Consider the following 12232-nt stretch of genomic DNA (forward strand, 5'->3'; position numbering starts at 1 on the left):
TAAACTAGAGCCCACCAACATTGTCTCCTTCAACAACGGACAACCCTCAAGTGGGAATTTCTTTTATAAATAGACACACAACACACAACTCCTTAATTCATACATTCTCACTTTTCTTCCCTTCAACAGAGAGAGATTAAATGACGTTAACACTACGTTCTTCAGCTTCTTTCATCAATCTTAAAGACCACAAATCCCTCAAAACTTCTGATGACTTCCCTGCCGGCATAGTTTGCCTTGCGCAAAACAAGCCATCATGCCGCCTCCGGGCCAAGAATTCTTCAGTGCAAGAAACACAGCTCTTGCGCGAAAGAATTTTAACTGAGGGAAGGAGCATAGAGATGCTTCATGCACTTCCCAATATTGCTCACAGCAAAAATGACTCCAAGGTGCCTGTGTTTGTGATGCTTCCACTTGACACAGTGACTCATGGAGGGCATTTGAACAAGCCAAGGGCCCTGAATGTTAGTTTGATGGCTTTGAAGAATGCCGGGGCTGAAGGAGTTATGGTGGATGTCTGGTGGGGATTGGTGGAGAAAGAAGGACCTTCCAAGTACAACTGGGAAGGGTATGATGAGCTTGTGCAGTTGGTGCAAAAGCATGGCTTGAAGCTCCAAGCTGTCATGTCTTTTCATCAGTGTGGAGGAAATGTTGGAGACTCATGCAGGTATGTCATCAGGTTCTAATTATTGCATTATGGTATGTTTAATCTTCTCATTACGGTGCATGGAAACATATAAAAAGAGATGCAAAACTTTTCCAGCAATTTATTGATAAATAAGTCAAGCTATGAGAGATGTAATAAAACGAGAAAGAATAATTTACTGTTATTGTTAATCTGCACAGTGATTTGGCTTTAAGTCATTAAATACTTAGGGCTCAAGAAATTCTGGTATCTTTCTACTATTCATTTTCTGTTCCAGAGTGGATGATCTACCTCCACCTTGTGTGGATTTATAAACTGATTTACTAAATCATCTTTTTTATGGATTTTCAGCATTCCTCTACCTCCATGGGTGCTTGAAGAAATAAGCAAGAATCCTGACCTTGTTTACACAGACAAATCAGGCAGGAGGAATCCTGAGTACATATCCTTGGGCTGTGATTCATTGCCTGTTCTTGGAGGAAGAACACCGATGCAGGTTTACACAGATTACATGAGGAGCTTCCATGACAGATTCAGAGAGTACCTGGGAAACGTTATTGTGGTAATTATCTGCAAAAAACATGTTAACTCCAATGGATGCTATTATTCTAGTACTAGTAGGAATTCAACAATACAGAAAAAGTAGACATAAAAGAGAATTCATCAAGCAGAACAAAACTAATTTTGTCTAATACAAACTGGTGATAATTATTCGATCAATATTAATCTTTTCCTCTCCCTTTTAAGTCATTGTAAAATTTACAAGGGAATTGTTTCAAAAATTAGAAACTCATTTCCAAATACTTGTGCAGGAAATTCAAGTGGGGATGGGTCCTTGTGGGGAGCTCAGATATCCAGCCTACCCAGAAAGCAATGGAATTTGGAAGTTTCCTGGAATTGGAGAATTCCAATGTTATGACAAGGTAAGCATTGTGAATAAAAGGCACTTTTGTATTTATGTTGACCCAACAAAATGCCCTAAATAAAAGCGTATCATAATTTACCACGAAGGCACATAAAATATTAAAAAGAGAACTTTGGTATATTTTCATTCCTAAACAAGCTTTTTTGTCACACAGTACATGATTGCTTCCCTGGAAGCATCAGCAGAGGCACTGGGGAAGAGAGATTGGGGAAGAAGTGGACCCCATGATTCCGGCCATTACAATCAATTTCCTGAAGACACCGGATTCTTCAAAAGAGATGGAACTTGCAACACTGAGTATGGAAAGTTCTTCCTGGAATGGTACTCAGGGAAGCTACTAAGGCATGGAGATAGAATCCTGGCAGCTGCGGAAGGAGTATTCCAAGGGACTGGAGCTAAACTATCTGGAAAAGTAGCAGGGATTCACTGGCACTACAGAACAAGATCTCATGCTGCTGAATTAACTGCTGGCTACTACAATACTAGACATAGAGATGGTTACCTACCAACGGCAAGAATGTTCGGCAAACACGGGGTTGTATTAAACTTCACCTGCATGGAAATGAAAGACAGAGAACAGCCCGAACATGCAAATTGCTCACCAGAGGGCTTAGTAAAGCAGGTAAAGATGGCAACTAAGTTTGCTGGAATTGAACTTGCAGGAGAGAATGCACTGGAGAGGTATGATTCTGGTGCTTTTGCACAAGTCTTGGAAACAAGCAGATCAGATTCCGGCAATGGGTTAAGTGCATTTACATATCTGAGAATGAATAAGAGATTGTTTGAAGGGGAAAACTGGCGGCACTTGGTTGAGTTTGTGCAAAACATGGCAAACGGTGGGAATAGAAGACTGTCAAAAAGTGACTCCACTGGGACTGACCTTTTTGTTCGGTTTATCGAAGAGAAGAATGTCAAGAAAACAAAAGAAACTCTTCTTGCCTAGAGAATTAGAAATTGTGTATGTGCATCTTCATGTACAAACAGTGTATAGTTTAAGCACTGTAATATAGGAAGAGAAGAGAAAAAGAAAAACAGTGAGAGAGAGAGAGAGAGAGAGAGAGAGAGATTAATTATATGCAGAAACCATGATTGGCATCAGATACTGAGATCTAAGATGTTTCAGAAAAATAAAAGTTCCCTGTATATGTCTCCATTACATTTGATGTTCATTCAATCCAGGTATTCATCAATTTAGTTTGGATGACTCTTGGAAATGGTTCTGTCCAGTGTGTTAAGTAGTATAGCATCCAGTGTATTAATAAAAGTATCTCAAAATTTCAAATAATATTCTCATTAATTTCTATGTTCTGTGCTTTATTGTCTCAATAAACTCTGCACCTTCTTCACTTTTCATGACTGTTATTAGTTTGCCTTTTTAGGGTTCATTACCCTCCTTGATTTTATTTTTTGAATCTCGGACAATTACTTCCTACTCAGACTTATTTTCATTTTCAACTTGGGTAAAGCACTTGGCTTTCCAGATTTTTGCTTCTAATTTTATTGTGTTTGGCATTTGCTATTTGCCCATACCATTAGCTTCCCTTTGAAATTTTCAGAGGAAGATGTTTTTCGTCTTCTCCAATCATTTGCGTTTCTCCATAGACACTCTGATGGTTACACCCATCACAATATCAAACCTGCTTGACACCAAATGTAGGAAATAAAAGCCTCATACTACTACTTGCTAGAAATGAAAGACTCATACGAGTGCTCTAGTATACCAAACATTAGAAATAGGGCTCTCTCTATATATAAACTAAATAGTAATTATAACGTATATCAGATCAGAAAATTTCAGGCTTGGTCTGGAGCTGGGTTTGCATATGTTAGACTCTCCACCCCTTTACTGTTAAGTCTATTGAAGGAAGACTAAACTGGGGTTGCCTGGCCTAGATAGTTTGCTACAAGTTCTTTTGGACCTTTCCCCCCATCTAACCAAGAAAATGTTAAAATTTGTAGCTGTGGATTATGCTTCACTTGATAGTTTCGTTTGCTGCAGTCTAACTAGCCTCATTAACTTGATGCTAGGCCAAAGAGTATGTCAACACCAACAACAGTACCTAAATTAATTCATCTAGAAAAATCAACTTTTAACAACCATCTCACAACAGAAATATGTATCTTCAAAGTGAGTCAGCATACAAAGGTTTGAAAGTTATCATCTAAACTCTACAAGAAGGCACAATCCGCAGTCAAGGATAATGCAAGATGACTTGAAGACACCACCAAATATGACCTAGGGAATGTTTTCAATGAAGGCCTGAAGACATATTTCTTTTCGGAATCTTTAAGGAATCTGGAAGTGGTTTCCTCACTGCCCACTTGATGCCATCAACCTTGACCTAAACACCTGAATATGTCACAATCTAAATAAGAAATCCTTAGTTGATACGTGATTCAAGATTTAAACTTGAGTTTCAGAAAAACATTAATTCATGTTCTGAATGAACGGTTCATCCAGATATTTTCTCTTGCAAATCAACCATATCTATATGATATAAGAACAATAAAAGACCAGTTAATATGTACTCAAGAAAGGAGGACAAGAACATACTCATAAAAAGGGGACATGAACAGGAAGACCATCTACTATCACAGGTTTGAACACTATTCTAAAGAGGAGGAAGAGGAATATTAGAGAAAGATGCGGTTAAACGAAAGGTAGCGGTGCATCGTTCTCCTGAATGATGATTCCAAGAAGGAAATAAGCTAAAAAAACTAGTTCAAGCAAATCTTTATCAGCTATTCTTCTCTAGGCCGCAGCATTGAGATTTTATGAAAGTCCTTTGCTGTTGGCATTCCATCAGCATTACTTTAAACCAAACTGATTACCTCGATGTATGACCCAATAGCAAACCTTAACATAGTTTTCACAAGGGTTCTAGTTTCATCATTAAAGTACCCCAAAAGGAATAGATTTTTTTTCTTTACTTATTTCACTTATGATCTTCATGCTACCCCACACACGAAATTCACAAGGAAGATAGAATTAATATTAATATGTATGTATATATATATATAGAACATTAAATAAAATAATCTTTACCCTGACAAACATCTTTTTGTTTTTAATTGGGTCAGTCATCACAATCTTTAGCATCATAAAAAGAAAAGCAACTCAGATAAAGAAAAACAGGGAAACCATAGCCCTCTGTGACCAGAGGGCTTTTCATTTGATATAGTGTAACTTTCTTTCTTCTTTAATTAAGACATTATGTAGCTATTACAAATGGGAATTCCATTCTCTCCCTCACTCTAAAATCAATTACAATGGTAAGTCACCACACCAAAATTCATGACATCTCGAAAATTAGGGACTAGTAAGTAATCACCCATTACTTCAAAATTAATGGGTTAACTTACAATCACTAGCAACTAATAATGCAACACTTTTAATGGTTCATTGATTTTACAATCACTTGCAACAATAGCACAAATTGAAACCCAACACGAGCATAGCCAATTAGAATGCTTAATAAAACATAATAATGGGAAGTGAGAGAGAATAAAGGTACCCCCAATGAATTCAAGAATGAGGTGGTGGTGGTGGATCGGAGTTGGGATTTTGGCGGCGAAGCTCTTCGATCACGCCTCCGAGCTCTTTGCGAGCAGATTCTCTTCCGAACATGAACCCGTACCTGAGAATAAGAAATTGGGTAATGAATGATTGGAGAAGATTGGAGATACTAAAAGAAAAAATGCAGGGAACCTAATTACTGAGGAAGTGAGAGGAAGTAAAGAGGAAGAAAGTGAAGAAAAGAGGAAGGTACCAGCCCGAAACGGCAGAGAAGACTGTTGCAGTGACAATTGTATGTAGGAGTGTGAAGGTTTTCTCCATTTTCATGTATTGGGGGTTTTGGAAAGAAAACTAATGATATTTGAGAAAGAGTCTAGTAAAAGGCCAAATTTCAAAACCAGTCCTTCTAGATTTGACTAGATGTCAACGACTACCCTTCTTAAGAGGGATCTCTTTTTTATAAGAAACAAAAAGGATAGTATAGTTGGGGACAAGTGGACAACCTGTTGTGTGATTTAATTATGGGAACTAAGTTTTAAGTCCCTATTTAAGAATTATTTTTACAAAAAATCAATCAAATAGATTTCGATTATTTAATTATCAACATAATCATTTCAAATGTTATCGGAAAAACTGTATTCATTTATTAATTTAATTATAATTTTCAATTTAATTGAAGTTTTGTAAGAATGATTCTTGAATGATGACTTTCAAATATACGGTTCGGATTCTTTGATTGCATTGAGGGTTCTCTTTTAAATCTTATTAAAAGCAATCCTTTTTTATAAATTTATCTAGATTTCCACTAAAATTATTCTAGTGTTAATTCTCTTATTTTAGAGTAAATGATACGTAAATTTAAATGAGAAGATACATGCACCAAATTGTCTATAACAAAATAACTAGTTCTACCTTTAAGAGTATGGATGTTTGAGGCCATTGATATGTAACACTCACAAAGTTATACAAGCGTTCGTTCGTTCAAAAGTGTAATATTTGAGCGTTTAACTTAAAAATGGATCAAATCAAAAGAAGTTTGAAATGTGGGTTTTTTTACCATTGTAAAGATTGGAACAAGTTTTTTAACATTTGATATTAATTGTAGTCTTTAGTTGTTAACGTTTGCAATCCTATGAAAATTTTAGAAATGATTTGTATATCAGCCCCCAGTTAAGACATTTTTAGATTCTTGACCCTCCAAAAAAGATTTATGGCTCCGCCAGCCTGTTGTTCGACTTGATTTCCATTAAGGTCTTTGTAATTTGGTCAATCCGACTTCTAGTTAAACCTCTATACACCACTTAAAATGACTTAAATGTCCCCTCACACAAAACAACAGGAGCCTTATAGTGTGGGAGGTTTGTGATATAAAATGTCTATGCTTTCTCTTTCACACAACTATGATGCTTGTTTGTCTTATGAATTCTGTATAATGGACTACATGGGATATGTGTATCTCAAGAATGAGCATCCACCCCCTTAAAAACAAGGCTGGTCTGGCTCTGAATGCCATTTCCATGCATATTCTGAAAATATCACATTGCCAAATCCCCAAATCATTTCATGCTATTCCTCTGAGCAGCTATATGTTGTAGTCCTGTTTTTTGAGATTGTATCATGTCAATGTCACCTTTCTTTCTCTGGGAAAAGAATTGAATTGTATAACATATACCTTGTTGCATATAGACTTCTGGGCCTACCTTGACCTCTCAAACAACCTTTTTTATTTGGAGATCTTCCAGATTACTTTAGGGACTGCCACAAAATAATGATTCTGAATTTGGCTAAGCTGATGATAGACTCTATGGGCTCTCAGAGTTTGCTAATGACATTGGATCATCCAAGCAACAATAGTTTTCCTGGAGAATTCTCTTCATCCTTAAAGCAATGCAAAATCTTTGATTTCATAGACCTTGGATAGGCCAAACCTGGCTTGTCATATCCAATCATTCTCAGTCTTCAATTGAATAAGATCTATTCTCAGTTTTCTCAAAATTATTTTTTCTGAACCATATATTAATTGGCCACAGAGTTTGCTGTACATAATATAAGCACACCTGCACCCTGCACTGATGTGATGAAATCAAACTATCCTTAGCTTAGTGAGGGAGATTTCATGATTATCAAATTAGTAACTAAAGAAAACATCAATCCATTACTTTTTCACATACAAGAATGATTCCTAGGAGAAAAGGGAAAGAGAGACAGGAAAAAGGACAAATCTCACAAGAATGCTACCACAGTGCACATCTCTGTTTAAAAGGAGAAAAAGACAGAAAAGGTTAAGCATGGAGCTTTACAGCCATTGCACTGACTAGTATATTGAGTCTTCCCCTAATTCACTGCCTCTGCCTCCTTCCATTCTAGAATTTTACAATAGAAAAAGCAAAGGTTTCCTCGAATTCTTTTATAGCAATGTGCTTCAGGACCTCTCTAATCTACATAGTTCCCGGATTCGATAGCAGGTTTGGATTAACTCTTGCCTGTTTCTATTAATACTTGCTTAATATTATCCAACCATTTGAACCTGCTGAAAATTTTTAAACATAACTTAGCCACAGCAGACAGTATTTTTATGCTCTTTTTTTTATCACAAGCTTCTCGTATATCAAGTCTACTTGGATTTCCGCTTAGCCAGTGGAGACCTAAATGCCTCAAAATTGCTATTTACAGAACTGGTTCCCCCTTCCGAATCTTGTAGAGCTTGCTTCAAGATCTCTACCACATGACTCATTGTTGGCCGGTCTTTTGCATTCTTGTTCAGGCAGCTATCTGCCAACTTGGCAATTTTCCGAGCTGCAGTAAGAGAATACTGGTTTCTCAGCAGTGGATCTATCATCATGCTGAGCCTTTTACTGTCAGCAGGGAACTGTTTAACCCATTCAAGAAGCTTCTGTTCTGCTATTGGGCGGTTTCTTTCTAAGACACGCCTGCCCGCGAGGATCTCATACAGCACCACTCCAAAACTCCATAAATCACTTTGGATTGTGAGATGGCCTGTTTCAATGTATTCTGGGGCAGCATATCCGTAAGTCCCTACCACCTGAAAACAGAAACAAATACAATATGCATAAGTGATATTGTGAAATAGCAACAGACAACTGAAAATGTGAATAACTAGTCCCATGCTTCTTCTCAATAATGCACTTCAAAGAAGATTGTGGCCACCCTTCAAATGGGGACCTCAAGTGCATTTCATGGTCAAGAGTTTAGGACCAATTCAATGAAATCTTTTAAGTAAACATAAAGAACTTATCAAAATGTCTTGGAAAAAAAATGTGACATTACTTGGTCCCCTAGAGAAAGAGGAGTCAAGCCCTCCTTGAAAACATCCTTTTAGTTCATAAAAGTGCTGAAACAAGTGAAATACTCTTAAGAATGGCTCAACTGATGCTCTGCATCAAGTGTTTAACACCAAGAAGTTAGCTGAGACAGCTAACTTGGATAGAACTAGGGATGATTTTACATAATATGTCTTACAAAAGTCGCAGCCTATAAAGATGCCACTCAATATGTGGCTGGTGTAGCATGTCCCAGAAGTCAGAATTTTACAGAACACAACAAATTATCTCAGATCTACTTACCGCTGTTGATACATGAGTACGGTCACCCTGTGGCCCTTCTCTAGCAAGTCCAAAGTCTGAGAGCTTTGGCTTAAAGTCCTCATCCAATAGCACGTTTGAGGATTTGAAATCTCGATATATCACCTAATTTCCAAACACCATAAGAAAACATGGTTCAACAAATGCATGCTTAAGAGTTTTTGTCTTCAAACAAATAAAAAATTATCAAGGCCAGTAAGTGTATCATCAGTAAATAAACTCAGCAATTTTCGGAAATTAATTGTCAGAAGTATAATTAGAAGATGAGAATTAATCATTTATTCTTTCAAAGTACAGCTAAACCAAGTCTGTGACTTCAGTAACAATTTAACACCACCATTTATGCAAAGCAAAGGGCATTTTCTAGTGGTGGGAATTTTTTGAATTCCCTGAATTGACTCAAATTTAACAGCAAAGTTCATACTTCATAATATACTACTCCCAAGTATCATATTTTTCCAGTTCTGGTAGCTGTCAACTTATGGCAATTACATTAGTAGCACATACAGTTTAAGTTCAAATCCTCCACAATTTAAACAGACCACTTAGCTAAAATGCTCAGATACATTTCATAAATAAATACCAAAATCCTCTAAATGACAAAAATACCTTAACCGGATCATGTTATTAGTGTCCATTGGTCAAATTAAAATAGCCATAAAGCAAGTAGACATAGAGGAGTCATATGTTCAGATGAGATGATAGTTTTAAATCACAAACAAATTGACAAGCAGTAGCATGGTCAACTCAGGAATAATGAACAGAAAGAGATATGCACCTGGACTTCCAGTCCCTCATGTAAATAAGCCAATCCTTGAGCAGCACCAAGCATTATCTGTAACCTTGTCGTCCAGGGCAGCGTGAGCAAAGCCCTGTTGAAAAGATGATCTTCTAAGCTTCTATTAGGCATAAATTCGTACACCAGTAACCGTTGGATCCCTCTTTCTCCATCTACAGAACAATATCCTATAAGTTTTACTAAATTTGGGTGATTTACAACACTGAGAAATTGAACTTCCGCAAGCCATTCTTTATGACCCTATATGAGAAAAGCAAATAACCATAAGCTTGGCAACCAAAAAGATCAAAAGCAAGATGTAAAAGACATTTAAATATATAATGGCAGCAAACTGTGTGTTCTGAAAAGGATATCTAATTAATCTTAAACATCATTAAAAAAATATGTGCGAATCTCAGAAGGTAAAGATGAATCTATTCTACTCTTTTCAGCAAAATCTTTGTGTCTACCATAACTGATAAAAGAGTAATAAGGTGTAACTTTTATACAGACCATTATCTTTTAACTGCTATGTAATTACCTTTAATCAAATATATTAATGGCTAATTAGCTACTAATACTCTTTACACAAAATTTGAAAATGTGTTCCAATTCATGTTCTTGAGTGAAAAAAAAAAAAAAAAAAACCTCTTTTTTAATGACTAACAAGATGAAAAATATGAGAACTGGTAAGAGCCTTCTCAGACAAAGGGCAACAACACAATATGTTTCCAACAAGCAGAAGCTGATATCAAGGATTTAAACTAGTTTATCTGTCATTCATTTAACTAATGCCATTCAAACACTACATGGAACTGAATTCCATTTTGCCTAATTTTAGTATTCAGTTTTCTTTCTGTTTTTGCTAACTTTTGTCGCTAACAACAGCATCCTTCTCATTGGAAAATGACAATATTCTCTCCATATTCCTATACTTCCAGCACCAGATGGATTCCAAAGTCCTCATTTGTCATATTGCCTATGTAGGGTCATTAGTGAAGTGTAAATTACAGAACTTCCTGGACTTGATCAAACGAAGACATTCAGCTTTCTTTAAGTTAATCATTATCTCACATTTACTCTTTTAACGCCCCACTTACAGTATATTGTCTGATTATTACTGGCTTCCATTTCATTCACAAATAAATATGATTTCTTTTAAATATAATGAAAATCTAAGTTGAACTATCAACCTAAATGAACAAGCATATAAAATCCTTAAAGCGAATAAAATCCTTTCTACTAAAAAAATCACATATTCTAATGAAATATTATTACTAAAATAGAATAGGTCCACTAATAGAGGTAGAAGTCAAACATGCAGATATAAATAACTATTTTCTAGGATCAATTCAACATCCATAAACCAACCATCATAATTCACCATCCAAATATAAAACACCATTCAATGCTGCCATCACAATCATTCAACATCTAACAACACCATCCAACAAAAATAACAAGACTCCCAACCAAGTAGAAATGGACAAGAATGATAGGAAGAAAAACAGAGAAACACACAAACAAACAAACAAACAATTGGAATGGCAAAATTAAACAGAGAAAGTTAATGAAGATATAAAGATCACCTGTAAGCTATGTTGGTTTAACTTTTTTATGGCAACAACAATTGGACTACCCTGACCAGTTGCAGGCCAAATTGTTCCTTTATACACACTCCCAAAACCTCCTTCCCCAAGCTTCAGCAACCTGCTGAAGCCATTTGTTGCTTCCCTGAGCTCTTGGAAAGAGAAAACTCTCAAATTTTGCTCCTTCTCTTTGTACAATTCTGGTATGCTCCTTGGTGATGGTAAAGAACTTAAAGATTTCGTTGCACGATCCAAAACCGGATTGTTGGATTTGCTTTTGTCTCTTAGCTCTGGGGCGGATTGTGCTTCTTGCTTCTTGCTCTTGGATTTGCCCTTGAAGGAAAGGAAGCACTTCATTTCTTTATTAGCTCTGTGAAATATAAGTCTCAAAGACTCAAATGGTATATAGAGGTGATAATGCTAGCTTCACTTCATTGAGAGAGAGAGAGAGAGAGAGATGAAAAGCTACAAGGAAATGCTGAATTAGATGGGAATGTAATATATATAATAGGCAAAGAAAACCCACAAAGAAAATAAGGGAAACTAGCAGAAAATTGAGGTAAACTAATTGGCCCCAGAAAGCTATGAAAGGTCAAACAGGGGACAAATGAAAACCCTGATGGAAATAGAAGCAAACAAGCAAAATCTATAGAAAATTATGCAAAACAAGAATAACCCAGTTGGTGATTGGATACAAGCTGCTAAAAAAGACAAACCCCAGATCGAAGTTGAGGTGAAAAATGGAGTGGACAGGAATTGAAAGAGAAAGTTCTAAGAATGGCCTTAAAGAAGAAGAAATGGGAAATGTAAGAAAAAAAGAGAAACATTGGATATCTCATTACATATCCTGGTTTTGGAAAATAAATAGTGTCGTGTCTGAAACGACAATATTAAGGAACGAAAGGGACGGAACTAAAACACGGCCAGATTTTTCCTACCTACACAAAGATGAAGACCAACAAATAGTTTGAACCTCTCTCTCTCTCTCTCTCTCTCTCTCTCTCTCTATTCACTCACATTAGTCATTGCGCGTTTGGGTTGGTCTCCACATAGCCTTGACTTTTGGACGCTGTCTTTAATAATTTTCTCGGTAATCAGTCGATGAATCAAAGTATTATCGAATGGAGAAAGCTGAACACAACATACTTCCAAATTACAATTAACACCCTAATCCT

At 36.4% G+C, this 12232-nt stretch overlaps 3 protein-coding genes across 3 annotated transcripts; 1 reads left to right on the forward strand and 2 right to left on the reverse strand.

Moving 5' to 3' along the window:
• Nucleotides 1–88: 88 nt before the first annotated feature.
• CT-BMY (chloroplast beta-amylase) lies at nucleotides 89–2874 on the forward strand. The gene is made up of 4 exons (XM_086256224.1): nucleotides 89–667; nucleotides 998–1208; nucleotides 1459–1569; nucleotides 1726–2874. Exons 1-4 carry the CDS (start codon nucleotides 141–143, stop codon nucleotides 2512–2514), a joined length of 1638 nt encoding a protein of 545 aa, XP_086112350.1. The 5' UTR covers nucleotides 89–140; the 3' UTR covers nucleotides 2515–2874.
• Nucleotides 2500–5415, reverse strand: LOC147273617 (Putative membrane lipoprotein). Its single transcript, XM_086256225.1, has 3 exons — nucleotides 5342–5415; nucleotides 5087–5209; nucleotides 2500–3921 (listed from the first exon to the last, which is right to left on the reverse strand). Exons 1-2 carry the CDS (start codon nucleotides 5413–5415, stop codon nucleotides 5098–5100), a joined length of 186 nt encoding a protein of 61 aa, XP_086112351.1. The 3' UTR covers nucleotides 2500–3921; nucleotides 5087–5097.
• A 1748-nt stretch (nucleotides 5416–7163) lies between these two features.
• LOC147273618 (putative serine/threonine-protein kinase PBL19) lies at nucleotides 7164–11928 on the reverse strand. Its single transcript, XM_086256214.1, has 4 exons — nucleotides 11058–11928; nucleotides 9469–9729; nucleotides 8673–8795; nucleotides 7164–8131 (listed from the first exon to the last, which is right to left on the reverse strand). The coding sequence occupies exons 1-4, from the start codon at nucleotides 11412–11414 to the stop codon at nucleotides 7703–7705; spliced, it is 1170 nt and encodes a 389-aa protein (XP_086112340.1). The 5' UTR covers nucleotides 11415–11928; the 3' UTR covers nucleotides 7164–7702.
• Between the last annotated feature and the right edge of the window lie 304 nt (nucleotides 11929–12232).

This window comes from Dryas octopetala, chromosome 9 (genome assembly GCF_963921425.1).
Source record: "Dryas octopetala chromosome 9, drDryOcto1.1, whole genome shotgun sequence".
NCBI lineage: Eukaryota > Viridiplantae > Streptophyta > Magnoliopsida > Rosales > Rosaceae > Dryas > Dryas octopetala.